At 50.4% G+C, this 27,227-nt stretch overlaps 3 protein-coding genes across 4 annotated transcripts in view; all 3 read left to right on the forward strand.

Annotated features, from left to right (window-relative positions):
- Positions 1-11,375, forward strand: part of GIPR (gastric inhibitory polypeptide receptor) — a 35,852-nt gene extending 24,477 nt beyond the window's left edge. The window contains exon 16 of the mRNA XM_066638124.1: positions 11,325-11,375. Within this exon, the coding sequence (XP_066494221.1) occupies positions 11,325-11,375 (51 nt within the window). The remainder of the gene's footprint in view (positions 1-11,324) is intronic.
- Positions 1,384-13,700, forward strand: FBXO46 (F-box protein 46). Of its 2 annotated transcripts, XM_066639050.1 has the most exons (3): positions 1,384-1,439; positions 6,891-6,980; positions 11,325-13,700. In XM_066639050.1, the coding sequence occupies exon 3, from the start codon at positions 11,419-11,421 to the stop codon at positions 13,441-13,443; it is 2,025 nt and encodes a 674-aa protein (XP_066495147.1). In that variant the 5' UTR covers positions 1,384-1,439; positions 6,891-6,980; positions 11,325-11,418; the 3' UTR covers positions 13,444-13,700. The 2 variants fall into 2 exon arrangements, with proteins under 2 accessions (XP_066495147.1, XP_066495146.1); XM_066639049.1 differs by lacking the exon at positions 1,384-1,439 and having other exon boundaries at positions 6,642-6,980.
- A 5,986-nt stretch (positions 13,701-19,686) lies between these two features.
- Positions 19,687-26,648, forward strand: QPCTL (glutaminyl-peptide cyclotransferase like). The gene is made up of 7 exons (XM_066638125.1): positions 19,687-19,957; positions 20,670-20,816; positions 21,752-22,039; positions 22,843-22,995; positions 24,502-24,601; positions 24,938-25,054; positions 25,352-26,648. Exons 1-7 carry the CDS (start codon positions 19,718-19,720, stop codon positions 25,495-25,497), a joined length of 1,191 nt encoding a protein of 396 aa, XP_066494222.1. The 5' UTR covers positions 19,687-19,717; the 3' UTR covers positions 25,498-26,648.
- Positions 26,649-27,227: the final 579 nt, after the last annotated feature.

The following is a 27,227-nucleotide window of genomic DNA, read 5'->3' on the forward strand; positions in this document are numbered from 1 at the left end:
GAGGGGGGACATGATTGAGACATACAAAATTATGCAGGGGATGGACAGAGTGGATAGAGAGATGCTCTTTACATTCTCACATAATACCAGAACCAGGGGACATCCACTAAAACTGAGTGTTGGGAGAGTTAGAACAGACAAAAGAAAATATTTCTTTACTTAGCATGTGGTTGGTCTGTGGAACTCTGTGCTACAGGATGTGGTGATGGCGTTTGGCCTGGACGCCTTAAGGGGATTGGACAAGTTTCTGGAGGAAAAATCCATTACGGGTTACAAGCCATGATGTGTATGTGCAGCCTCCTGATTTTAGAAATGGGCTATGTCAGAAGGCCAGATGCAAGGGAGGGCACCAGGATGAGGTCTCTTGTTATCTGGTGTGCTCCCAGGGGCATTTGGTGGGCCGCTGTGAGATACAGGAAGCTGGACTAGAAGGGCCTATGGCCTGATGTGGGGCTGTTCTTATGTTCTTATACACCTCAATTCCTTCCCTGAATGCCTGCTTGGACTGAGGATCAGGGCCCCTTTTGGATGCCTTTAGATAAGTCGTTCTCAAACTTTTTAGCACCAAGACCCACTTTTAAAATGGCAGTCTATTTGGACCGACCTACGTTTACCAAACGTTAAAAAAAGAGATCTATAAAGAAATATTTTTATTTTACTTTATTTATAAGTAATAATAACCAGAAAAAGACTTGTCAAACATTTATCTCATGCCAGATGCAAGGGAGGGCACCAGGATGCTGGTCTCTTGTTGCCTTGTGTGTTCCTGGAGGCATCTGTTGGGCCACTGTGAGATGCAGGAAACTGGAGTGGATGGGCCCTGGGCCTGATCCAGCAGGGCTCTTATGTTCTTATCTCCCTATATTTACACAGGCTTGCAAACTGCAGGAGCCCAGCTCCTTGCAGGGCAGTTAGCCGCAATCTTGCAAACTGCAGGAGCTGAGCTCTTTGCCGGGGAATTAGCAGCTACAGTATCTAAGTTTTCAATAGCCTCAGGGCTTAATGCAATTAGTTATCTGATCTTTCCATCACCCTTTGGCTACCCACCAAGAATCAGGTTCTGACCCACTGTTTGTGTCTAAAGTTTAGATTTCTTTTAGAAAAAGGGACATTGCTCCACTGAGAAAGGGGAAAAAAAGGGGGGCACTTTGCACATGCTCAGAGGCACACAATTTTTGACCTCAGCCCAGTCCTCAGAAGGACCCTTTCATAAATGGGAAAAGGACAACACTACCCAGGAGAGTCTTAAGCACTTTGCAAGAGGCTCAACTACAGGGAGGGAAAGACTACAATCCCCAGACTCCTTTGCGGCTTGGGATGGGAGGGAGCTGATCAGGATCTGGACTATGAACGTTCAAGGAGGGTCGGCGCATGCGCGGTGAGCAACCAGGAAGTCAGAGGAGCTGCTTGATGCAGGGAAGGAGCCTGAAGTTTCCCAGGTGGGAGGATGAGAGATGGGAGGGGCAGGAAGTGTGGAGGGTGAGGAATTGGGTGGGTGGGAGAGCTGAGCTTCCTTCCAGGTTAAGGGGGAGTACTTGGGGGGCAAGGATGAGGGTTGCCAACTTCCTTTTCCCAGTCTTGCTCCTCTGCCTGTAACTCCAACATGAGAAGCTTCTCCCTCTATCAGCGTATTGGGGGGGGGCAAGGAAGAATGTTGCCAACTTCCTTTTCCTATCCCTGCTTCTCTGCCAATAACTCCAGCATGAGAAGCTTCTCCCTCTTTCCATGCCAGGAAAAGTGTCACCCCCTCGATGGCTCTCTACTAAAAGCACAGGAGCAAGGGCTGTGGGAAGAAGGTGGCAACCTTTTCCTACAGCCTTTGGGAAGGCAGGAAAGAAAGCTCACCTGCTTCCATCCAGGGAAGGAGCATGTGGTTCTGAATGCAGGTTGGAGTGGGTAGGTAGCCCTGTCCAAAATCCTAGTGGGTGGCTGTGCTGAGTGTGTCTCGGTGTTAAGGGAGTTTTGTGCATGTACACTATTATGCTGTGTCAGGTTCCATGCTGGATTTCTGTCTTGGGTTGGGCAGGAGTGGACTTTGCAGTGGTGTTGTGTTCCAACCCTGGCCACAGCTCTGACGTGTGGAGGAGTCATTGGACTTTGCAGGAGGAAGTAGGAGAGAAGCCCGGCGAGAACTGGGCATCAGTTTTCTGCACTCCATAGAATAAGAGAGCATTGGAGCTGCGATCAGGTTGCTGGCTGTATCATCTCTCCAGGGTACAATTTCCTCAGAAATTGTACAAGCTGCAGCACTCAGGAAGGGAAGAGATGTGATTCACAACGGGACAGTATGCAGTAAGTTCTGTTCAGATCCTGACTGATGCCACAGATGAGCAACAGCGGGACCTGGGGATCTGAGTGGTACCTGGGGACCTGAATCCATCACCCTGAGTGGTACCAACTGCCATCCCCCCACCTGTTGCCAAACCTCTTATATAATGATGCTTTCTAGTTAAGTTTGCAAGAGAGAGGACTGCCCTGTTCTGTCACCCTCCTATAAAGCTAGTTGCCAACAAGGGCCATGTACCCTTCTCTGATCTAGAAATAGATTCTCCCCCCCACCCCACTTCAACCTACTGAACTCTCTGTCCCTTCCCTGGGGACAGCAGCCTGAGATTTCCGCCTCCCAACCTTCACTGCACGGATTCCCAGTTCCCACCTTATATTCTGGTGTATATCATCTGCTAGCATTGCCTGTTCTGTTTTTGGAAAGTGGCTTGCTCAGAATGAGCAAAGTCACTTGACTGAAGGCTCTGCACCCTTGCGGACAGAACCAGCTCCCAGATGGCAGAGGCTTGGAAATGCTTGAGTTGTGCTCATGAGTCAGGTTGTCTGACAATGCCCAGGGGCACTCCATTCCTTTGCTGTGTAACTTTCACCTTTGCTTGCGCAATCGTGGCACAGCTTTTGAGCTTCCTCTGCTCCCTCACAGTTCTGCGTTGGTGAGTTACACCGGTTTAATTACAGGGTTGCAGGAGGAATACTTTGAGAGTGAGATTTAATTTCAAGCCTTGCGCTTGGCCAGGTGCCAGAGGTGGCTCACTGCCTTGCCTCCAGCCAAGCAGCTCTTAATTTCATCATTTGCAAGGTCATCACTGCACTCGGGAACTAAGCGGGTGAGCTGGAGACGCCTCAGTTGAAAGCTCATGTTGACTGTGAACTCTTTAGGTGGCCTTCAGAAGGACACTGTCTCTGCCTCTCCCTCCACCTGCAATATGGTGATTTGTGCTGGCCTACCTTACAAGGATGTTGCACGTTCATGTATATCAGGGGTGCCCAAACCCAGGCCCTCAGGGTCTCCCAATCTGGCCCTTAAGGAGCCCCCAGTCTTCAATGAGCCTCTGGCCCTCCTAAGACTAACTGGAGCCCACACTGGCCCAGCACAACTGCTCTCAGCGTGAGGGTGACTGTTTGACCTCTCGCATGAGCTGTGAGACGAGGGCTCTTTCCACCACTTGCTGTTTCAAGTCTGTGATGCAGCAACAGCAGTGAAGGAAAGTATGGCCTTGCTGTGTGCAAATCCTTTTATAGGCCTTGAGCTATTGCAAGGCTATCATTCATTCATATAAATTCAATCTCTAATATATTCATTTATTCAAATTTGAAATCTAAATTAATTTTTTCCCCCTGGCCCCCGACACAGTGTCAGAGAGATGATGTGGCCCTCCTACCAAAAAGTTTGGACACCCCTGATGTATATGAAGCACTCTGAGCAGTCAGTGCATTTTCTAAAGCAGTTTTCTTCAACATTTGGGTCGTGACCCCAATGGGGTGGCAAAACCTCATTGGGGGAGTTCACGGCAACCTTTCAAAGCCTTTGCAAGAGAGGGCTTGGATCCAATCCAATTTTGGTCCTGCCTTATCAAAGCTGAGTTCCTGATACAATCCTGCATAGCCTCTTATCTTGCCCCACAGCTCCTAAGGCCAGCCCTGCTCAGGGTTGTTGTGCAGACATGGGTGATGGGGAAAACTTGTCAAAGGGGGATGGGTGAATCGGGTCCTGGGAGGGGGGGCAGGATCAGGGGTGGGTCTCCAGTCTCATACTTGATTGATTAATTGAGATTATGGCACAAAAAAGGTTGAAGACCATTGAACTAAATAATAATAGTTCTTATTAATGTAATGTGATTGTGCAGACCCTCTTTGAAGATTCCCTACCCTGGTTTCTGTCTCTTACTGAAACTGATACTTAAGAAGCTTTAAAAAGGAATAAATGGCATTGTTTTTTCCTCCTCTAGTTACACTTTGATCTTTGGAACTCACTGGGAAGTGGTTAGGGGTGGAGAGTGTAATTGACAGTGCCCAATCAAAACAACCAGGGCATGGCAGTCCAAGGGGGAAACAACCTTGAATTCACCACTGTCAAAAAAAGACAGTGTTGACTGTTCTGGTGTTCCCGAGGGAGGCAAATGGCTGGCTGTACAGTACAGTCTTGTGAACCCTGGCAGAGGTGCCATTTCATGCTCTCTGTTTATGTTTGAGAGGAGGGATTTCAACACTGGGGGACGGGGCTGGCTAGAGCAGTAATCTCACTCAGGGTGAGGCAGTTGTCCCCACTTAACCAAATGGCACTCTAAAAGTTATTGTCTTTCTTGCTTTGCATTTCCTGCTACAGCCACAAAGCCATTGATTCTTAGATAGAGATACAGATAATTGACATAAGAGTTGAAAAATGCAGTGAGTTTGGGGCTTTTCTTTCCTAGCTTTCTTGTTTTGATCCTTTAGGTATTTGCCATAGAGAGTTTCAGACTTTTGTCTGCTATCATGAGAGCTAGAAACTTAGCTCTCTGTAGCTACCTTCAAAGAAGGGACTTTCCTTCCTTCAAAGAAAACTGGGAATCTCCAGCTTCTACTTTTTAAGATCTAAGAGACCCTCCAAAAGATGCACTTATGGGTACTGTGTAGCTCTGGGCCCATTTTCCTGACCCTTTGTAAACAAAATCCCAGGACATGTGGGAGCATTTTTATTATTATTATTATTATTATTATTATTATTATTATTATTATTATTATTATTATTATATAATAATAATAATTATAATAATTACGTGGGAGTTATTGTACAACTTAAGGTTGTACAGGTGGGAGTTATTGTACAACTTAAGGCTGTAAGGTTAACTCCACTTGTACAACTTAATCTTGCGGATTCAACCAGTTGGTCCCAGTAAAAGGTATTGTGTGGCCTGTATTTTCATCTTTTGTATTCTTGATTTCCTGGGCTGGAAGGAAGTGTGTGTTTGGGGGTGGTCAGGAGGAACTTTCCCTTCTGGCAGGGGGCTGTCAGCTTGAGGTGGTCCCCTGCAGCCCAGCTGGAAGGCAGGCAAAAGAGGCAAGGGGCCTTGTGAAGAGCAAGGCTGCAATCCTGTGCCCACTTTCCTGGGAGTAAGTCCTATTGTATTCAGTGAGTCCTACTCTGGAGTAGACATGCCTAGCCTGTGCTGTAACAGAGATGTGTATGTATGTGACTGTTAATGCTGGAGGTCTTCTCTGTTGTGTATGGCAGCCCTTTTGGGGCTCCCAAAGACAATACTTTGGGGAAGATTACCTAGGACTTTTAAATTTGGGAGGGAATGCAATTCCCCCTGTGTGACCAGTCCTATATTCAGGCTCTGGAACTCTGGACAAAAAAGGACAGAAAACCCCCCACCAGCTTGGCATTATCATTGACTAGCTGTCTACTTGGATTAAATAGTTCTGATCAGGACTAAACGGGTGATATTTCAAATTTTTCTGATTTGAATGGCATTGTGTCCACTCCTTCTCTTCCACGGACAGACGCTTGGGGAAGAGATGGTGGGTCTCCCTTTGCAAAACTTAGCAAGATTTCTTGGTGTCCTAGTGTTTCCTCCCCCTCCCCCCCATGGCTCACCTCTAAAAATTAATGTTCTTTAAAAAGTTTTGTGTTGACAACATTTTGGATGACTCAGACCAGAGCAGCTGTGAAAGCCAGATGTTTGGGTTGGGTGGGGAGGAATCACTCCCTTAAATAGAGGGGAAGACCGAGCTGGCTTGACAGTTGTAACTTTTGTTCTGAAAGTCCTTGAGTGTCATGGTGGTGGTGGGGAGGCTTTGTTTACTCTTATTTATTTATTTAGCATATGGCAAGTTTACTCAGAGAGAGAGAGAGAGAGAGACTGTATGTACAGGGTTGGATGGAGCCTCCAGCCTCGGAGCAGTCTACCTTTGATTGCCAATTGCTGGCAGTGTGGGGAGGAGACAAAGATGGGGGGGTGTCACTACCCCCCATCTTGCTCTCCAAACTGGTTACAGTGGGACTCAGGATGCCAGACTTCCGAGCAGGTCTGATGTCCTCCCTAGTAGTGAATGAGTGACCCGGAGCTCAACCCCTGGGATGGAACCAGCCGATCCAGGACTGCACCGTCCAACCCTCTCCTGTTCCTGCCCCTTTTGGGACTGGCCTCTCCCCCTTTCTCCTCTTCCTCCCAGGACGAATTGCAAGACGGTCCCTAACTGGGAGAGCAGGAGCAAGGGCTAGGCTGAGCCTCTGCTGTCATCCATATATGGGCATGCCCCAAACGCCGTGCTCCGATTGGCTGCCAGGCGCCATGCATATGTCTGTCAACAAATGGCTGAGGCTGGCTGCTGGTGTGTGTGTGTTGGGGGGGGGAGAGTTGCAGGCCGGTGGATTAAAGGCCCCTATTGTATTGCCCAAGGGGGGGGCATGCAGGGGCCAGCAGGATGGGGCTGCTGGCCCTTTAAGAGATCAGATAGCCCCCCTGCATACACACTCACTTGGATAGGAGGGGGGCCCTTTGATTGCCAGGAAAATTCCCCCCCCCCACTTCTGGAGCCAGCCCCTCCCCTTTCCCCCTTGTGTTAGCAAAAGGCTCCTTTGCAACCTGTGGATTTCCTTATTCTCTTGTAATTTGCAGGCCTCCAAGCAGAGATGTAGCTTCTTCAGTGGAGGCTCTTCCCCCCCAGCCTGGACCTCCCCCCCACTTCCCTGCAGCTCTGGGTACCAGGTAAGGACGCGGGGGGGGGGGAGTGTGTTTTGGAGGGGTGCAGAGGCGATGCCTCCATGGGGCCTCTGGGCCCGGCGTGCCCTCCTCCCCCACCCACACCTGTGGGACTTGTGGGGTGCGCTGAGTCCCAAAGGCTGCGCTTGGAGGGAGGCGCTTGGCTCAGGGGGTGTGTGGGCGCCCCTCGGCCGTCCCAGGCGCATTGTGTTCATGCTCGGGCGGCGGTGTTGTTGTTCACGCGCTCACGCCCATCCTGAACAAATGTGGCTTGTGTGGAAGGAGGAGGTTCTCTGTGGGAAAGCTCCCACGTGTCCTGGGATTTTGTTTACAAAGGGTCAGGAAACCCCAAGGCCACAGGGACGGGCCCCCTGAGTGGAAGACTCGCCTGCTCCCTTCTGGGTGCGTTTTTGAGTGGGCCTTGCCAGTAGATGAGTGGGGAAGAGGGGGCGCGGCTCGACAGATGCTGCTTGTTGACTTTCTGGGCCTCCGCTGCTTTGCACACCCCACATGCGCGCACCCCCACATGTGTCCACCCCCACTCTGGAGTTTTTTTTTAATGTGGCACTTTCAGGATTGGGTTATGCATTTGCAAGGGTTGTAACAATCCCTATGATTGCACTCTGGCCAAGACAAAATACCCCTTTCCCCTGCGTGCGCATGGTGATGGGGTAGCCCAGGATAACATTTCCTGTTCTTGAGAATCAAGAGAGTCAGGGTAGCAAACAATGCTATTTCCATTAGTTTACAGAGAATTTTTAGGTCGGGGCCCTGGAGCAGCCTTGTGCCTCAGAGTGAAAGCCAGCTTCGGACTGACAAAAGGAACAGACAGGTTATTGATTGTTGGGGATCACGTTGGAAATACGTACTGTACCCACAGTGCATGACACAGCTCGTCCGCCAACGTATATTTTATATCATTGTTTCAACCTTCCAAGAGGAAAATCCTGTCATTAAGACACTACACTTTGTTTAGTTCTTAGACTTCGGTTTGCACCAATCTGGGAAGCTCAAGGTATTTCACTTCACAGGTAATGAAATGTCCCTTCATTGAGCCATTTCTGCCCAACAGAAATATGTTGTGCATTTACACAGCAGGAACCAAATGTGTACCCCTTTGGGCAGGGCAAAAAAGGGTTAAAAATAAAAATCCCTACATGTAGAAATCTAGCCTGTCAAGAAGGCTAGGCAGGAACCTTTTCCCCTAACATGCTAGTTTTCCATGTGTAGGGATTTATGTATTCATTCAGCTCCATTTGTAGTCAGAAGTGGTATTGTCGGGACACAGTTTGACCATCTCAGTGAGAGCTAGGCCTCATCAGGCACATCTGATGCAGGAGCTGGGTCTCCCAGGTACCTAAAAATGATATTTGGGCCAAGGAATCCTCTTTAAATATCTGCAAATCTCTGTGTTCCACTTCTTCCTGTGGAATCACTTTTCCATTACAGGTGGGGAGTGGTATTGTCAGAAAGCTAAGAGGGAGGGGAAAATAACAGATTGTGTGGGGGGAACAGGGGACTTGGCAACCTTGGTAGAGACCCACCTTCCTCTTCCCCTCCCCAAACCATCTGTAGAGAAATAGTATTACTTCACCCTGCTTTAGGAAACCTTGGTCATCTCCTGCTGTTGCCCCAATCCCCATCCTCATCTCAGACCTATTTGCATGAGTAGTAGTAAATGCTGGCTGCAGCAGGCCTAGAAGCAATGGATCAGGAATGAATATGGGCATTCACAGTTGAGCAAAAGCTGCCACTCCAGGAAGGTGCCCACTGTTGGGTGGTTCTTGCCAGTCTGTCATCTTTTTCTCTCCCCTGCAAACAGGTACGCCGTGTACCTGTGAACTGGCAAAAACAAAGAGGGATAAATCTAGCCCTTTTTTGTGTAGCAGGTCCCTCTACTCGGATTTTGCTCTCTTTCTGTTAACCACACAAATAGAAGAGACGGGTTTTTAAAAGAATGGGCGATGTGGTGTGTCTTCTTCCACACAATCTCTTTTAGCTTTCTCTATAAGTGAGAATTGCTGCTGAATCCCTGGGCGAGGCAATGATTGTGAGGTTTTTAATATGGCAGCTATGGGAGCACAGATACCCTTAATCCTGTTTCACAGCCGTGATGGTTAAAGCGCCAGGAGGCAGTCCGGGCCTGCCCAGGAGGGTGGCTGCCCTCTGATCATGCCTCAGAGCTCCACAAGGATGTTGAAGCCAGAGGGGGAAAGATGGATTTGGGCCCATCAGCTGCTTCTGTTGTTAACATCTCCAAACTAGAGGAATTTCTCAGCCCTTGGGGAGAGCATTCCCACCTTCTGCACCTCACACATTGAGGTCAGTGCTTTTCCTTCCCTCTTCGTTTAAGGATCTCAAGTTTTGTTTTTAAAAGAGCAAGTCAAGTGTCTGGTCCTCATGGTTTCATGAGGGGAAAAAAAATTTAGGGGTCAGCCTTGACCCTTGATAAGGGCGAACATTAATTTTGAACTTGATGATAACGGCACACATTTTGCTGTTTAATGCTGGGTATTTTGGGGATGCTTACGAAAAAGGCTTTGCTCTGAAACGAGACATGATTGAACTAAACGGATGCCATTTTTGGAATCAGCACCCCAAATTCATATAAAAGCACCATAAATATTAAAAGAGATTTTTCTGCTCCTCAGTTTCACAGGTCTGTGTATATAGTACCATGTCTTAATAGGAATAATAATATTTAGGACTTGTATATCCCTTCAGAGTGTTCCAAGTACATTACGTACATTATCTCAGTTAACCTTACAGCAACTCTGCAAGGTAGGGCTAGAGCTTCTTTGAATATCTCTGATGCTCTAGCCCAGGGGTGCCCAAACCCTGGCCCTGGGGCCACTTGCGGCCCTCGAGGCCTCTCAATGCGGTCCTCAGGGAGCCCCCAGTCTCCAATGAGTCTCTGGCCCTCCAGAGATTTGTTGCAGCCTGCACTGGCCCAATGCAACTGCTCTCAGTGTGAGGGCGACTGTTTGACCTCTCGCATGAGCTGTGGCATGAGGGCTCCCTCCACTTCTTGCTGTTTCACGTCTGTGATGCAGTAGCGGCAGCAAAGGCAAGGCCAGTCTTGCTTTGTGCCAGGCCTTTTATAGGCCTTGAGCTATTGCAAGACCTTCATTCATTCATCTTTAATATATTCATTTATGTAAACTTATGTAAATTGATTCAAATTTTAAATGTAAATTGATTCTTTCTTTCCCCGGCCCCCGAACACAGTGTCAGAGAGCTGATGTGGCCCTCCTGCCAAAAACTTTGGACACCCCTGCTCTAGCCCATCACTCTCCTCTCTTTCCACACATTGCAGTTATCTTCAGGTGTGTGTATTGCTTGTTAAGATCTGTTGTCTGTCCTGTGAGCCTGTCCTGTAAGGTGATGCCAATTCCAGGTTAAACAAATGCAGTTGATATTAAATGTTTGTAAGCCCTTTCCTCTCTTCCTGCCACCAAGGACCTCTTTTCCCCACCTACGAAACTGCCCCTCCTCGGCTGCCTCCGCCCAGCCCACCTGCCGCCTCCCGGCTGCTTCTGCCCTGTCCTTTTGGGTGTTGTAACTGGATCCTTCGACTGGCTGAGCTTCCTTTTTCCTTGTAAGCTGGACTCTTGGATTAAATTATGCAGGCAGCTGTGGAGAACCTGAGCCGACAACCTGCAAGAGTGTACAGGGGGCCGAGCGGCGTTTGTCCATAGCTGCCAGGATCAAGGTGGTGAAGGAATTGGGCAATGGAAGAAGCTGATGGGGCAGAAGGCAGGTGACCAGGGAGGACTGCAACAGGCCTAGGTGAGGGGCAGGGCAGGGCTTCTGTAGCAGGTGCTGCCCAGCACCTCCAAACACTCCCAGCCAGTCCCTCTTTTCCTGAGGACCAGAGATTTGTTTTTATTTTATTTAGAAGCTGCAGTCCTCCCACCCCAGCCCCTGTGAGTCTCGCGAGACCGGTTCTCTTTTCCTTCCATCAGCTGCCCAGAAAGCTGCTTGGAAATTGGACTTTCCACCAGGTGCAAGTCCAGGGGTGGAGCTGTGTAATAATAGCTGCAGTTCATAGGGTTGGAACTTGCTAATAGCTAGAGGCGTCTGTGCTCTGTGAATGCATCGCACAGCTTGGTCTCTAGCGAGGTGTGCAGCAGCATTGCGCATGCGTCCCAAGATCTCACTAAACATGGCCTTTGTGCTTTCTAGCCATGAGGTCTAGAAACTTGACCGCCTCTTTTGTTAACCAAAGCTGACATGTTCAGAGAATTAACTTGTGCACCCAGGGCTTGAAAGGAGCCACAGAGTACACAGAGTCCTGCCAGTGGGCATCTTTCCTGACAATCGTGTCTCTCTCTTCTCTTGCCCCTGCAGGTATCTCCACGGCTCTGGGATGACCATTCTGAGCAGTCTTTCATGAGCTAGGGGGGGTGCCGCCTTCCCCCTGCCTCTTTGCCATGAGACAGTGATGGATCAGAACACTTTCTCCCACATCCAGCTATGGTGCCCGCGTCCCTTCGGCACCTATTCGCAGAACAAGCAGTGCAGCGGCGGCCAGGTGAGAAAGGCCTTTGGAGATTTTGCCTGCAAGGCCAAGGAAGAGGAGGCCAGTGGGGGCGGCAGTGAGGCCTGTTCCGAGAACACTCCACCTACCCCTCCGCCTCCACCCCCCGCGGTTTCTCCCAGCCCCAGCCAGGTGGAAGAGGGCAGGGTGCTCTTGGATACGTGGTATGTCATCAAGCCAGGCAACACCAAGGAGAAGATTGCGTTCTTCGTCGCCCACCAGTGCAGCAGTGGAAGTCGAGCCAGCGCCATGAAGGTCAAAGGGAACTGGGGGAGTGACAGCTCCAAGGCCAAGCGCCGCCGGCGGTCTCACGACCCCAGCAAGAGTAAAGCCTGCCTGCTCAAGAGCAAGGAGGAGAGCAAGGAAGCGGAGGATGTGTGCCTTTGTCCGGAGTCCCATGCCGAGCCAGGCAGCGACGCCACCGACCTCCTCTCGGTGGCCGAGATGGTCGCCCTGGTGGAGCAACGGACGGCTTTGGCCTTGCAGAACTACCCCAGACCGAGCCCGCCTGCTGCCCCAGCACCCGCGACCAGGCCGCCCCCGTCTCCCATGGTTTTTGTGTCCACGGAGCAAGAGCAAGGGGATGGTGGGGAGAAGAGGGCAGCCTCGCTGGGTGGGGGCACAGACTGCAGCCGGGTTGCGGAGGCAGTGGCCCACTTCGAGTCACAGCAGCGGGAGCGGGGCGTCCTGCGGCAGAACGGCCTGTGCCGGGAGTCGCCGGAGTGTGTGGCCAACTCCCAGCACAGCGCTGGCGAGGTGCGCATCGCCTTCCGCATCTCCAGCAGCAGGGATCCACGCTCGCCCACCGAAGGTGGCTCCAGCGCCCGCCCCAACTGCATGTTCATGAGCTGTGGAGGCTCGCCGACAGGCAGCGCGGCCCGTGCCAAAGACAAGATCACCTGTGACCTCTACCAGCTCATCAGCCCTTCCCGAGACACCCTCCCCAACAATGTGGACTTCCTGCTGGCTAGCGCCTCCCCTAAAGGGGCAGACAGTTCCGGCAACGAGCCCCCGGACGTCGAGATGACCTGCGGGGAGAGCCAAGGCAGTTCCAGCAAGCTGGAGGGCATCCCTGAAGGTGGCCGGGCCAGCGGGGAGAAATTGGGCGGCCCAGCAGCCACCATTCCCAGGGACTGTGTGTCCGGCTTCCACGTGGACGTGGTCGTCACGGGCGTGGTGGACCAGTGTGTTTTCTTTGGCAAGGACAGCACCAAGAACATGAAGGAAGAGACCGTCTGCCTCACTGTCGGCTCCCCCACCCAGGAAGTGCTGTGCTCCTCCTGTGATGACCCGCCGCCGGGGCAGCTCTTCTTCCTCCACGCCCAGGCGCCGAGGCCGGAGGACAACCGAGAGACGGACAGTCCCTTCCTGGATTCTGCCAACGGCAGCGACGGGGGCCCAGAGCGGCCAGAGGGGTCCGGGCTGGAGCCAGCTACCTCGGACACTTCCCTCTGTCGCCTCTACCGCCATGTTTCCCATGACTTCCTGGAGATCCGCTTCAAGATCCAGCGCCTGCTGGAGCCCCGCCAGTATATGTTGCTCCTTCCAGACCATATCATGGTGAAGATCTTCAGCTACCTGCCCACGCAGTCGCTGGCTGCCTTAAAGTGCTCCTGCCACTACTTCAAGTCCATCATCGAGGCCTTTGGCGTGCAGGCCACGGACTCCAAGTGGAACAGGGACCCCCTCTACCGCGACGACCCCTGCAAGCAGTGCAAGAAGCACTACGAGAAGGGGGACGTCTCCCTCTGCCGCTGGCACCCCAAGCCCTACCATCACGACCTGCCTTACGGACGCTCCTACTGGATGTGCTGCCGGCGGACGGACAAAGACACACCGGGGTGCCGGGTGGGACTGCACGACAACAACTGGGTGCAACCCTGTGACATGCTGCGCGAGCGGGTGGCGAGGAGGGAGGACGGGAGGTGAGGGGCGGGGCTTGGGGAGGACCATTTTCCGCAAAGATACGCCCCTCTTCTTCCACTCATTTCTCATTGCGTGCAAAAGGGGTGCTGTGTGAGTGTGTTTTACAAGAATTGTGTTGCGGTTTTTTTTTTGTTTTTTTTAAGGATTGCCTGGTTGTGTTTGCCAATCTTGGTTTGATTTCTTTTTTTTCTTCCTCCTTTTCCCAAGTTTGCAGGAATGAGTTTAAGAAAAAAAAGTCTGTGTATGAAAAAAAGAAATATATATATATATATATATATATCTCGGTAGAAAGAGTCACAGGGTCCCATAACAAATCCTCAGCGGAAAAGGGAGCTTAGATGAGCAGCTCTGTCTACCAGCTATTGCAGGTTTAGGGAGAGGGTGCCCAAAAATCTTGACTTGGCACCTCTTCTTGTGCACACTCACCAAGAAAGCCAGAGGTTAGACTGCTCTGTTTGCAGGTGCTGGGGTATCTGGATGGGCACACTATGCTGGGGGGGGGCAGATCTTTGCAAAGTCCAGTTTGCCCCAAGTGAGGCATCTCGCACATTGCATTTTGGAATCTTCATGCCTGGTTCCCACCCCTTTTGCTGATGTCATATCCTGGCGCCCCCCCATATCACAGCTGGGGGGGGTACCAACATATAATTGGCGAGGCATGCAGTTGTGCATGGAGGCTAACAATTCTGGGGGCAAAAGACTGCCTTCTGACCTGCTCCCTGCTCAGGGCTCCCAGGAAAGGAACTCTGGGAATTGTAGTTTATTGAGAGGATCTCTACCATGGAATCCCTGGCACTTTTGCACAACTGCAATCCCAGATTGCCTTGGGGCAACAAAGACAAAGATGCTTGTTTCCAGTCAGGTTTGCAATTGTTGTTTTAGTCCAGTCCTTCAGGGTTTGATCTTGTGATCAGGGGATGATGCTTGTTTACTGAAGACCTGAGAGGGCAAGGGACCTCCTTGCACCCAACTCCTCAGGTACTCAAAGAACTGGTCGCCTTCTCTGGACCACAGAGTGACTGCCTGCAACTGTTGGATAAATAGCGTCTGGGCCAAGAGGCAACAGCGTAGCCAGCGGCTCTTCTGGTCTTCCTCTGTTTGGTTGAGCTGTATTGGAGGAAGCCTGACCCCATTTTAAATTTAATTCGGTCATCTTGGCTTGGCTTTGAATCCCCTCCCTCTGTCCCTTGCCTTATTAGCAAGGCTTCCAACCTCTTAACATGCAGCTCAAACTCTTTGACTCCAAACCTGGGGATCATATTCCTATTCGCCACATCTCCCCTCTTCTCCCTCTCCAAAATGTTCCTCTCTTTCCCCTCTTCTCTACAAACCTAAATCTCCAAGGTCATTGCCTTCCCCAGAGAGAGGGCAGCCCTGGAGCAGCGGTGGGGAACGGAATCTCGGATAGAGAATTTGGGGCCTCCTCCTTGAACCACAGACCCTGGAATTGTTTTGCAGGGGAAGCTACGATGAACGAGTCTGTCCAAAGGGTCGGTTTGCCTTTGAAGTGTGGATCAGGGATGTGTGGTGTGGGGGCAGAGCTGCCCCACTGGACTGCACATGGGTTGTGAGGGCTTACACAATGGCAGCAGTGCTTTTTAAAGGACTCTGGTGGGGCAGCTTTGCCTTGCCTGCCACCAAGACACCAAACATCCCTGGTGTGGTGTCTGGTGCCTTCCAGTCCCAGACACCTGCTTGTGAGCGGCAAGAGATCTTGTAGGTGCCAAATGGTGTGGACAACTTCAACTGGAACTTCCATTACAGAAATGGCATTAAAACATATGTGGGGGGGGGGGGTCTAGGAAGCTTCATTGGATCTTGTTGTCTGGTCTCTGATTTTTTTTTTTTTGCTAACCAGCAATAGAGGCTTTTAAGAGCTTGCTGCAACCTTCTGCCACCCCCCAGCTCCCCCAGACTCCTATTTCACCTCTGGCTCCCCTTCTTCCCAGCATTGCTTGCAACATATCTCTGAAAATTGGCTCCCCTTGTGGACTCCTGTTTAGAGGGAAGAGCAGAAAACTAGGAGTAGCCTAGGATGGTCCTGCTGTGAACCTGTCTAGAAGCTGCTGTGTATCCAATAGCCCCACACTGCAGGGGGGGGGGAATCTTTCTGCCAGGTACCAGTTTGCACACTGGAGGGGGTGGCATGGTTCCACCTCTCCAAATCATCATCTTTGCCTCCTTTCCCCGCTGCCTTGATGCGCATGACAGCATCACCTGAGGGCTATGAACTCTTAAGTGTCTTAGTGGCTCAGTACAATGGTTTGGGGGGCAGGTAGGGAGAAGCCTCATTCTGTGCCAGGAACCCCCAGGGTGGTGGCCACCTTCCCCTCCCCCCTGCCAAAGAAAGGGCTGCTGTCTCCAGCACCTTGTCATCTCCAGGGTATTTTCAGGGTTGCCATTTAATTCCAGGGAGGGGGGTGTGTGCATGTTGGTGATTTGCTTGGCTCTTGGTGGCAGTGGGAAGAAGTGTGCAGAGTTGGAGAGAGTGCCTCGGTTTTCTGCCCCAGACACCTTCCTCCCACACTGCAGGAAGCACAGTTGTATCATTGCTGGAGGGTTAACTTCCAACCTTCTCTGCTGCAGCAGGAAGCCCAGAACCTGTGTGTGTATTTGTGGAAGGGCCTGAGTCCTGCCCACCCTGTTTGTTTCCTTTGAGCAACCTGATCCAGGAGCGGCAACAGACCTGCCATGTCTAGTCCATTTTGACCCCTCCATCCTTCTTTGAAAGCCTCAGTTGGGCTGTTGGATCCCCCCCTCAAGTCTTTCAAATTCCAGTTGATTTTCATTTCCAGATTCCATACAGCTAGTCCTTTAACTTTTTTTCCACAGCAGTGGGAATTTTAGGAGGTGCAACTTGTCATATCATGAGGCTGACCTGGCAGGAGAAGCAGCAGCTAAAAAAAGTCTCCCTTCTGTGCTGCTCTTAAGCCTTGGAAGCTTTGTTCTGGAGTGTTTCTCCCCCTCCATCTTTCTCAGCCCTAAAATTTCTCTTTCCAAACACTGCTTTAAAAAGCATCATAACCCAACCCAACCCCCCAGCTTGGCTACGAGTCTGTTCCTGATCTGGAGTGGAGAGGAGGCCCATCATCTCCCTCCTCACAAAGATCTGGGGCCTGTTTGCAGTCTCCCCCACCCCGATACTGAATTTGGCAACCCTCTGGCAAGTGGGACACCTCCCTCCACCCTGCCTCCAACTGTGTTCACACTGATATTTATGCATCTGTCTGTCTCTGTACATGTGACAACTGACTGTTGAGTGGAGAAAAAAAAAAATTAAACTGCTGGAGAGCGGAAAATACTTGATTTCCAAACATGGTTTGGCACTTCTTTTGAACTCGCCAATGAAGAGGTTATGTAGGTAGTGTTGCTGATTTGATTCTGCTTCTTTCTCTACAGTGCTTACCCATGTCACGAGTGGGCTGTCTCATGAAAAGAAAAAGACGACATTCACTAAAATGATAATATTAATTTTACCAACACAGCCACCCACACGAACCAGTGAGACTAGCATAAATTTTAATCCTGCAGATAATTATAAACTGCGCCCAGGACAAGGAGGTTAGAGATGTGGAGGAAAAGAGACTGTCAAGCCCACTGCTCTCCTCCACCCTTCTGCTTCTTCATTCATTCATTCCACCTTTATTGGCATAAAACTTCTGCTTCTTTTCCAAGCCGATGAGGGAGGGGTTGCTCATCTGCTGCCTGAGGCACTTGCTTCAGTTGGCCTCACAGATGGACCAGCCCAGCCTGCCAATTGGATGTCCTAGTAAAGTTGGACCAGAGAATGGAAGCTGTGAAGGCAAAGCTTTAAAAAAAAAATTGGGGACTGAGTCCTCAGAATGTTTCCAAAGTCCAAACTGGGATGGAGAGTGACAGTTGAATTACATATCCAGTCGGTGAGGGTGACCTTCTGTTGGCAGCCTTCAGTCTCGAAAGACTCTGGTATCGCGGTCTGAATGGTGGTTCTGGAACAGCATCTAGTGTGACTGAAAAGGCCAATCTAGTGTGACTGAAAAGGAGTGACAATCCCTTCCACACCGGGAGCAAGTGCAGTCTGTCCCTGGTCTGTCTCCCTGGCTATGGGCCTTCCTTCTTTGCCTCTTAGCCTCAGCCTGTTGGCCAAGTGTCTCTTCAAACTGGGAAAGGCCATGCTGCACAGCCTGCCTCCAAGCGGGCCGCTCAGAGGCCAGGGTTTCCCACCTGTTGAGGTCCACTCCTAAGGCCTTCAGATCCCTCTTGCAGATGTCCTTGTATCGCAGCTGTGGTCTACCTGTAGGGCGCTTTCCTTGCACGAGTTCTCCATAGAGGGGATCCTTTGGGATCCGGCCATCATCCATTCTCACGACATGACCGAGCCAACGCAGGCCTCTCTGTTTCAGCAGTGCATACATGCTAGGGATTCTAGCATGTTCCAGGACTGTGTTGTTTGGAACTTTGTCCTGCCAGGTGATGCCGAGGATGCATCAGAGGCAGCGCATGTGGAAAGCGTTCAGTTTCCTCTCCTGTTGTGAGCGGAGAGTCCATGACTCGCTGCAGTACGGAAGTGTACTCAGGACACAAGCTCTGTAGACCTGAATCTTGGTATGTTCTGTCAGCTTCTTAATTCAGGGGTGGCCAACCTTTCAGTTTGAAGACTCCTGAACCTTTTTGGGTAGAGGAGGGAATTTCAGCAGGTGGTGCTTGCCATCTCACAGATCTGGGAGACAACAAGCTGCACTGTCTGAACTTCCTTCTACACAATTGTTAAAGGTCCTGGAGCCTTAATACTGAAAGTTTGGCCACCCCTGATGTAACTCCTTGTGAAAAAAAGCAGAACACACACGGACATGGACACACTGCATTTTGAGACAGAAATCTGATCTTCATCATGGAGAGCACAGTGTATCCACTCCGAATGCAGCATTGGTTCCATTGCAGTCTCTCCTGCTGGGATGCTGAGAGTTAGTGGTGGAGATGGACTCCAGTCTAGTCTCTGTGGCCTCTGTCTGTCAGTCCCCTTGTTGCGCTGTGTGATGCTTTTACAGCTCTCTGTGTATGCCCTGTGATTATCTTTTGAGTGACAGCAGAACCCAAGACCACAAGAAACCTGCATCCTGGTGCCCTCCTCTGCATCTGGTCTTCAGAGGTAGCCTACTTCTAGAACCAGGAGATACCTATCATGGCTTGTGACCTGTGATGGACTTTTCCTCCAGAAATTTGTCCAAACCCCTTTTAAAGGCATCTACAGGTAGGTCAGACACATCCTAAGAATATAAGAACAGCCCTACTGGATCAGGCTATGGCCCATCTAGTCCAGCTTCCTATATCTCACAGTGGCCCACCAAATGCCCCAGGGAGCACACCTGATAACAAGAGACCTGCATCCTGGTGCCCTCCCTTGCATCTGACATAGCCCATTTCTAAAAGGAGGTTGCACATACACATCATGTCTTGTAACCCATAATGGATTTTTCCTCCAGAAATTTGTCCAAGCCCCTTACAAAGGCATCTAGGCCAGATGCCGTCACCACATCCTGTGGCAAGGAGTCCCACAGACCAGCCATCATGTGGCAAAGAGTTCTGCAGACTAATTATGCGCTGCTTACTGATTACATGAGTCCCACAGACTAATTACATGCTGCTGGGCATTCAGGGAACATCAGAAGAGCCACGCTGATACCCAAAGGGTATCCATCTAGAGACCCATCCTGGATCTCACAGCAGCCTGCCAGATGCCTGGGGGAGCAAACAAGACCTGCATCCTGGTGTCCCTCCCTTGCAGCTGGCATTCAGAGGCAGCCCACTTCTAGAAGCAGGAGGTTGCAAAGAGGAGGTTGCACCACTGTGACCTGTGGTGGACTTTTCTTCCATAAATAAATCTGTCCTTTCCAAGGCATCTAAGGTCAGGTGCCATCCTCACGTCTTGTGGCAAGGAGTTCCACAGACTAATTCCAAGCTGGTTAAAGAACCATTTTCTCCCCACACTTAAAGCATGTTGCTGCAAACCCCCCCCCCCCCATGCAATGCAATGCATGCTGCAAAGGACTCCCCCCTCCCTCCCCTGCAAAGACCAGCCTGCAGCTGAGTCCTTAAGGCTGCGCCCCGCCTCCCTCCTGGCATGACGTGTCCTCGGGACAGGGCTCTGAACGAACAGACAGCTGTCAATGGGACGGGGCGTGGCTTCCTTCCAAAGGGGGCGTGGTCGAAACCACTCGTTCCTGCCCGCGCGAGGGGCGGAGCTTCTCTTTGGCCACGCCCCCCACAGCCTGGGCTCCCCTGCTGGGCCAGGGCTGCCATGCGGAAGGCGCCGCGCAGGCACCGGCCGGGCGTGGGGGCTGCGGGCCAGGAGGGGCTGCTGCTGCCGGACCCCGGCGGCCCCTCCGCGACCCACAAGAGGAGCTCGACCCGTCTCCGCCGGCTCTGGCTGCCTCTCCTGCTGGGGGTTGCCCTGCTGGGCTGCTGCCTGCTCTGGCAGGTGGGCTTGCAGGAGCAGGGAGAGCAGCAGCAGCAGCAGCAGCAGGTCGGGGGCGCCCAGGTAGGCAGGGGGGTGCATGGCACAGGCTGCTCCCCAGCTCAGGAGGGACAAGGAGGGGGCAGCCTGATCCGGGCTGTGGGTCGTGGGAACGGGGCAAGTGAAGGACTGGGCAGGGCTGCAGCTCCTTTGGGGCACCTGCTGTGCAAGCGGAAGGCACCAGGTCCGATCTGACCTGGTAAAATATTTCTTTACCCAGCGAGTTATTAGTCTGTGGAACTCCTTGCCACAGGATGTGGTGGCAGCATCTGGTCTGGATGCCTTTAAAGGGGGTTTGGACCAATGGATGCAGGAAAAGTCCATCCCAGGTTACAAGCTGTAATGGGTTTGTGCCACCTCCTGGTCTTAGAAGGAGGCCAGATGCAAAGGCGGGCACCCGGGTGCAGGTCTCTTGTGTTCTTGTGTGTTCACTGAGGCATTTAGTGGGCCACTGTGACGTACAGGAAGCTGGACCAGATGGGCCTTTGGCCTGATCCAGCAGGGCTCTTCTTCGGTTCCTGTGACCCCTGAAGGTAGGGTTGGAAAAGAGCACCCCCTCCACCCATGTGCCTGAAACACTGGAGGAGCTGCTTGTGAGGCTCTGATGATGTGAGGCTCCATGGAGGCGGGGCAGGTGCCCCTGAGCACTTGCAAGCAGAAAGCATGCCCAGGTGTGCGCAGCTGTTTTAGTGCTGCTTTTTGAATCTCGCCGTTTTTCTCTCCCTCTTGTTGGCAGCTGAGCCACAAGCCTCGGAGCCTGCCTAGCGGCCAGCTGAAGCACCTGGCCTCTCTGGTCAACCTCCAGCGCCTGTGGGGCAACTACTTGCAACCCATGCTGATTGAGAGGTACCCTGGCAGCCCTGGGAACAAAAGGGTCCGGCAGGTGAGTTGAGGCTCCGTTCCGGTCATGGAGCCTCCTGCCAAAATTCTGCGGTTTGGTGGCTTGCATGATGTGCCAGTGTTCATTCAGGGCACTGATTCTCTCCTGGTTTGGTGGTCTTGTCGTCTCTGGCCTGATGCTGTTTCATTAATTAAGAACCAGAATGCTCAGCCATGAGGTTCAGAGCTGGTCTCCTCTCCTCCACGCTTCCTTCTCTGCTCTGTTTCCCTCTTTCCAAGGGACGCATTGACTAGCCCTGTTTGATTGTGGGCCTCACGAACATCTCAGTCCTCTGTACAACCTCCTGTCAAGGTAGGCCAAGGTAGAAGATTGATTGACCTGTGGGCCACTGAGAAATTGCACTGCCTTTTCCTCCTGTGGCAAAAGGCAGAGCTGGCTGGTTCCAGCAATTCGGAAGAAAGGCCCATTAAATTCCATGGAATTTGCTCCCAAGGATATGTGTATCCTTAGGCTAGGCCTTGCTTCTGAGCCGGTGTGCAGAGAGTTGCTCTGTATGTGCTCACAGGGCTGTTTTTAAAAATGTATTTTAAAATCTTGTACCTTGCAAGAGGACAGGAGCTTTTCCTTTTTGTCCCAGCAGAACATCCCTCCCAGGGGCTGTGAGCCGGTGTCTCCCTTGTGTCTCTTTTTAGACTGTGAGCCCTTTTGAGACAGGGAACCATCTCCTTGTTCTCTGGGATATGGAAACCATTTTGAGGACTCCTTGCCCAGAAGTGATCTATCAATATCCTAAATCTTAATCATCACGCTACACAGGCTCTGTGTTCTATTCTAAATGCTTCCCCGTTCTGTTGTAGATAAGGAAAGACTTGGTGGAGGTGCAGGGTTTTGACAGCAGACTTGGTGAAGACTAGAACCTTTGCTAGCCTCATTAACCCCCTCAAACTGTATCCCCCTTCTTTTTCCCCTCCCCCTAGCAAATCATGGACAGCTTGGGCTTGTTGGCTGCTTCCTGGCATATAGAGCTGGACTCTTTCAAAGAGAAGACACCACGTGGCATGGTGAGCTTTGCCAATGTGGTGGCCACCCTGGACCCCTTGGCCCCTAGGCGGCTAGTACTGGCCTGCCACTATGATTCGAAGTATTTCCCCCGTGACAAGCACGGTCGGGCCTTCCTGGGAGCCACAGATTCGGCGGTGCCCTGCTCAATCCTACTTGAACTCGTGACTGCGCTGGATGAGCTGCTGCTCAAAGCTAAGGAGCAGGTGAGAAGGAATGGAGATGTAGGGTTAGGGCTCTCTGATGCTCTAGCACAGGGGTCTCTAAACTTTTCGGCCAAAGGGCTGCATCAAACATCTGGCACAGTGTCGAGGGCCAGGAAAAAAAATTGAATATAAAATTTAAAGAAATACACTAGAGATGGAACTTAGATGAATGAATGAATGAATGAATGAATGAATGAATGAATGGGCTCAAATGTCCGGGATTTCTCTAAACACTAATGCAGCCCAAAGCACGCACTTAAACGGACCTCCATTCCCCCACCCCACAAGTACAACTCTGCTTGTGTTTGGTCAACTGGGCCAGAGGCTCTCAGGGGATCAGAGGCTGGCTGCGGGCCGGATAAAGGCTGGCTGCGGGCCGCATCTGGCCCCCGGGCCTGGGTTTGGAAACCCCTGCTCTAGCCCACTACTCTCCTGTTGCCCACACTTCTTGTTCCACTCCTTCCCCTCCTCTTTTTCTATTCAGGGAGTAAGAGAAGGAGCATGGCTTGGGAAGGTATGTGGGGCATTAGGCACACCGCATCAGGCCAACCCCAATCTAATCGCTGGTGTATCATCATCAACTTTGTGCAGGTCACTAGACATTTATTTTTGATTGATTGCAAGTTGAGACTGTTGTTCAAATTTTTGTCCTTGTACTACTTGTTCTCCTTACCCGTTTTATGATTCCTGGTTAAAACACTAAAAATGTAACGCTTGAGTTATTTTGCAACGAACACACTTGTTGTCGATTGTTGTTGATTGATGATGAAACAAAACCTGACAGTCCCGCTTTATGGCCTTAGGGTTCCAAGATGACGCTGCAGCTATTTTTCTTCGATGGGGAAGAAGCCTTTGGGCAGTGGACTGAGACTGATTCTCTGTATGGGGCCCGTCATTTGGCTGAACGCATGGCAGAGACCCCTCATCAGCCAGGGATCACGCAGCTTCAGGCCATCGTAAGTGCTTCTCGGAGCCAGCGGCCGGTTCAAAGAACTGTCCACACTCCCAATGGCTAAATTTGCTTAATGTATTGATTGCGCTTTCTCAACACAGTGACCCTTCAGGATGCAAAGTGCAACAGACACCTCCAAATAAATGTCCAGCTTCCCCCAGGCTCAGTTTCCATTCGGGAGGGGGCTGTTGCTCAGTGGGTAGAACCACCAATTTTGCATGCTAAAGTTTCCAGGTTTTAAAAAAATTGCTAAAATTGCATTATTTTATAAAATTAATAACATCATGAATGGACACAACCCCAGTTCAAGGAGGCAGGTTCATAGCTTTTTTCTTTTTCTAGTTTCTGGTACCAGGAAATCATTCTCTTTGCAGCTCCTTGGACATGAGAAAATTAGTATGTTACATAGTTTTATGTGGCTTCCTTGTTTTTTCTTGAAATGTCAACCACCTAAATCAATGGTTCCTGAACTTTTTAGCACTTTTTAGCATCTAGTCCAGCTTCCTGTATCTCGCAGTGGCCCACCAAATGCCCCAGGGAGCACACCAGATAACAAGAGACACAAGCTTTCACCCTGCAGGAACTCAGCCCCTTGCAGGGCAGTTAGCAGCTATCTTGCGAACTACAGGAGGTGAGTCTTTGCAGGGTCAATAGTAGCTATGGTATCTGATTTTTGAATAGTGTCAGGGCTTGAGGCAATTAGTTATCTGATCTTTCCTTCACCCTTTGGCAACCCATCAAAAATCAGTTTGCGATCCACCAGTGAGTCCTGACCCACAGCTTGGGAACCACTGACCTAAGCTGCCGTTGAGCTGTCCTGCCTTAAAATAGTGGCCCGTCTCTCAGTGAAACAGTTTCCACGTAGAACTTTGAATCTTTGTTTTAGTCTAGGCCAGGGGTGGGCAAATTTTCAACATTAGGGATCCTGGACCTTTAACAGTTGTGTAGGAGAGAGAATTTCAGCGGGTGCAGCTTGTCATCTGTGAGATGGCAAACTGCACCCACTGAAATTCCTTCTTCTGTACAATTGCTAAAGGTCCAGGATCCCTAAAGTTGAAAGTTTGCCTTCATCTGGTCTAGGCTTTAAACGCTGTGCCTTGTTGGTCTTTTACCACCCTGAATCAAACATTTCAGGTCAACTAGATTTGGCTATCAGAAAAAGTTTTTTGAAATATTTGAACAGGACATAATTTAAGAAGAGGAAGCCGTATTAATACAATTCAGTACAATGCCAGTGATAAATTGGATCTCAACTAGTTTAGGGCATTGGAAAACCCACACTGATGCCCTAGAAATGCTGGTTTTCTGTGCATAGAGAATGTTTGTGTTTTTCTCACATTAGCCCAATCCAGCACTGCAGCCCAGGCTGCGATGGTGCAGTCCAAACACAGGCTTAAAAACTCAGCTAGATTTCAGCTCCCAGCCTGTTTTCAGGGCATATACTAGGAGGAAGGGGGCCTGTGGATTTAGTAGACGGCTGTGGCTGTTAACCTTCTTTCCTCTTTGCCAGACTCTCTTCGTCTTACTGGATTTGCTGGGTGAACGCCAGCCAATCATCCAGAACCATTTCCTCGCGACTATGAGCTGGTACGAAAGACTTGCTGCCAACGGTAAGGTTATGAGAAAACTAAAGCTTGTAGTGAAAGGCCAGCTGGCATCAAGGAATGGTGTGAATCTGTCCTCTGCTGAAGTTCTCCTGCTCCCCCCCCAACTTAGGACCCCTTTGGTGAGACGTTTACTGCTATGCACATCCGAAAATCAAGCGCATTTGGATTTTGTAGCTTGGGTGTATTCTGGAGAGATCGAGAGCAACTTCTGATCGGCCAGGCTCTCTCCTCCTTCCATTTGCCACAGCATCCCAAGGTCATTGGTTTGGCATGTCCTGCAGAGCTACTGGGGTTCCTCCTTGGTTGGGCTACATAACTCTCCTTTTTTGTTTTCCGCAGAAGGCCGACTACACCGCCTGGGGCTTCTCGACTCCCACCCCCTGGAGTATATGTATTTCCGGAAAGATCCCATTTATGGCCCTGTTGAAGATGACCACGTTCCCTTCCTCCGGAGAGGTACCTCAGTTCCCCGCAAAATCCACCGGTCTTATCAAAGCCATAAGCTGCAGGCAGTGCTCCATTCTTATATTTTAAAAAGAAATTATAGTGCAGTCCTATCCATGTTTACTCAGCAGTTCAGCAGAGCTTGTTTCTAGTGTTTAGGGCGATCTCAGCGACCATGAGGGCTAGAAACTTGACTTGAGAAAGTGGAGTGTTGCTGAATTCTGTGATTGGCAAAAAAAAAAAAAAAAGTTGTGCTTTTGCACAGAAGTGCAGACTAACCCTGGGCTTAAGCGTGCATCTCTCTGACAGGTGTTCCGGTTCTCCACCTCATCGCCACGCCCTTCCCCAAAGTCTGGCATACTATGGAGGACACAGAAGCCAACTTGCACCCACCCACTGTTGGAAACTTCTGTAAGATCCTGGCTGCTTTCTTGGCAGAATACCTGTGGCTTTAGGTGGAAAGAACCCTCCTAACGCGGATGTCTTTTAGGTCAAATGAGATGTGGTACAGCTGCAGGATACCTCTGATATGGAAGAGACACAAGGACCTGCCTGAGATGTAATTATGGTACTTCCAGACGTTTTGCCATCTGGAGGGATGGTGGTACGAGAGGACATGAGATGGGCTGTGGAAAATCCACAAACTGTCCTAAGCCACTGCCCTTCCAGGGCTGCACCTGAGAAAGCCAAGGGGATTGCTATGGTGGAAGTCTCCAGGATGAGGCATCTGGGGAAGCTGCTTTTCCTCAGGGATTTTCCTGGCAGGTAAATGTTTGCCAAGGTTGGGAGAAGGTCTGGCCTCTTCCACTTCTCAGGGTATGATTTAGCCCATTCCAGAGGAGCTTGAGTTGTGTCTTTTTTCCTTCTTTCTGTTCACTGTGGTTCTTTTTAGCGTCCTATTTTTTTTCAATTATTGTCACCAGAATTTTAGGGCAAGAACATTTTGCTGCATTTGCTGTTCTTGCAAAGAAGTTTCTTTCCTGAGCCATTTTGAAAACAAGGCCTGGTTAACTGGTGCTTTCCGGAAGCTTTCAAGTGCTCCGTCCATGACCTTTGCGGGCCTTTTAAAGCCAGGCTTTCAAAATATAATGGTGTGAGGGGAGTAAAACAGTTTGTATCCTAATCCCAGGTTATTTAAAACAAATATTTGAAGCAGCTAAATTTTTTTTTCACTGTGATGGGGAAAGTAGGCCTCTGCCATCAACGGCTGCCCCCAACATGTTCCGTCCTATATAGGTTTGTATTCCTATTTATTGGCAAGACTTAAGACTTAAAGCACCTTCAAAGAAAGTAATTTGTGAAGTAGTTCTGAGGCACACTCTACACACCAAGTGGGAGAGCAGGTGCCGTTTTTGAATGCTCTGTAATGATAAAGTTAAAACATGCTCTGTGAGTAAAACATTTAACTCGTCCTTCTGTCCTTGTTGTGCTAGCTTTCTGCTTGCAGGGAGGAGGGGATTTTATGCAGGAAAATGTTCATATGTGATTGCCCTTCCTCTGCTTGCAGACTGAAGTGGTATAGTCCATTCATCACCATAGGACCGTACTGTTTTGGTGCATATGCTTAATCATACTTGAATCCCTTCTTCTCTCAGGGGTGGCTTGACAAGGAAGTATTTCAATAAAAGTTTCTTTTCAATTCAGTGGTCATTCTCTTTTGCTTATTGAGTTGGTCTCCTTCCTATGGCAATGGGGTGATGCCAGATCACTTCCTTCTAGGAAACTCTGGCATACTTTTCATCTCTTGAAAGGGAAGGCAGCAGGAATTTTGCATGCAGAAGGTTTCCGTAGAGGTGTAACGCAGTACCTGGGAGCAATGATGTCACTTTTTCGAGCACTGAAAAGCACATGCTTTGGAGCTCTGCCTCCCAAGCCAATCCTCTTATCACTGTTCGCTTTTTGGCATTGCTAGTCTTACTGCTGTGCAGCAGGTGTCTAGGGATCCCACAAGTACCACTGGTAGTACCTGTACCACTGCTTGAGAACTACTGCTCTAAGTGTCTCAAAAATAAGGGACAAACACACTTGTGCATTTGCAAGACCAGTTAGGATTAACAAATGCAAACACTTGCTTCTTCTCGAGCGTCCCCTCCTAGCTCACCACCTTCATCTCTCTTGCTTGAAATCCAACAATGGAGTTCACACTCTAATCACAACCATCCTTGTGTTGCACTTGCTGTTGTGT

Source organism: Tiliqua scincoides, chromosome 10 (genome assembly GCF_035046505.1).
Source record: "Tiliqua scincoides isolate rTilSci1 chromosome 10, rTilSci1.hap2, whole genome shotgun sequence".
In the NCBI taxonomy this organism is placed as follows: domain Eukaryota; kingdom Metazoa; phylum Chordata; class Lepidosauria; order Squamata; family Scincidae; genus Tiliqua; species Tiliqua scincoides.

Excerpts from the sequence above, each read along its gene's own strand:
- FBXO46 (XM_066639050.1), top strand. The coding sequence starts at position 11,419 with ATGGATCAGAACACTTTCTCCCACATCCAGCTATGGTGCCCGCGTCCC.
- QPCTL (XM_066638125.1), top strand. The coding sequence starts at position 19,718 with ATGCGGAAGGCGCCGCGCAGGCACCGGCCGGGCGTGGGGGCTGCGGGC. Across the intron at positions 19,958-20,669 it reads AGCAGGTCGGGGGCGCCCAG|CTGAGCCACAAGCCTCGGAG; the intron begins GTAGGCAGGGGG and ends TCTTGTTGGCAG. Across the intron at positions 20,817-21,751 it reads GGAACAAAAGGGTCCGGCAG|CAAATCATGGACAGCTTGGG; the intron begins GTGAGTTGAGGC and ends CCCTCCCCCTAG.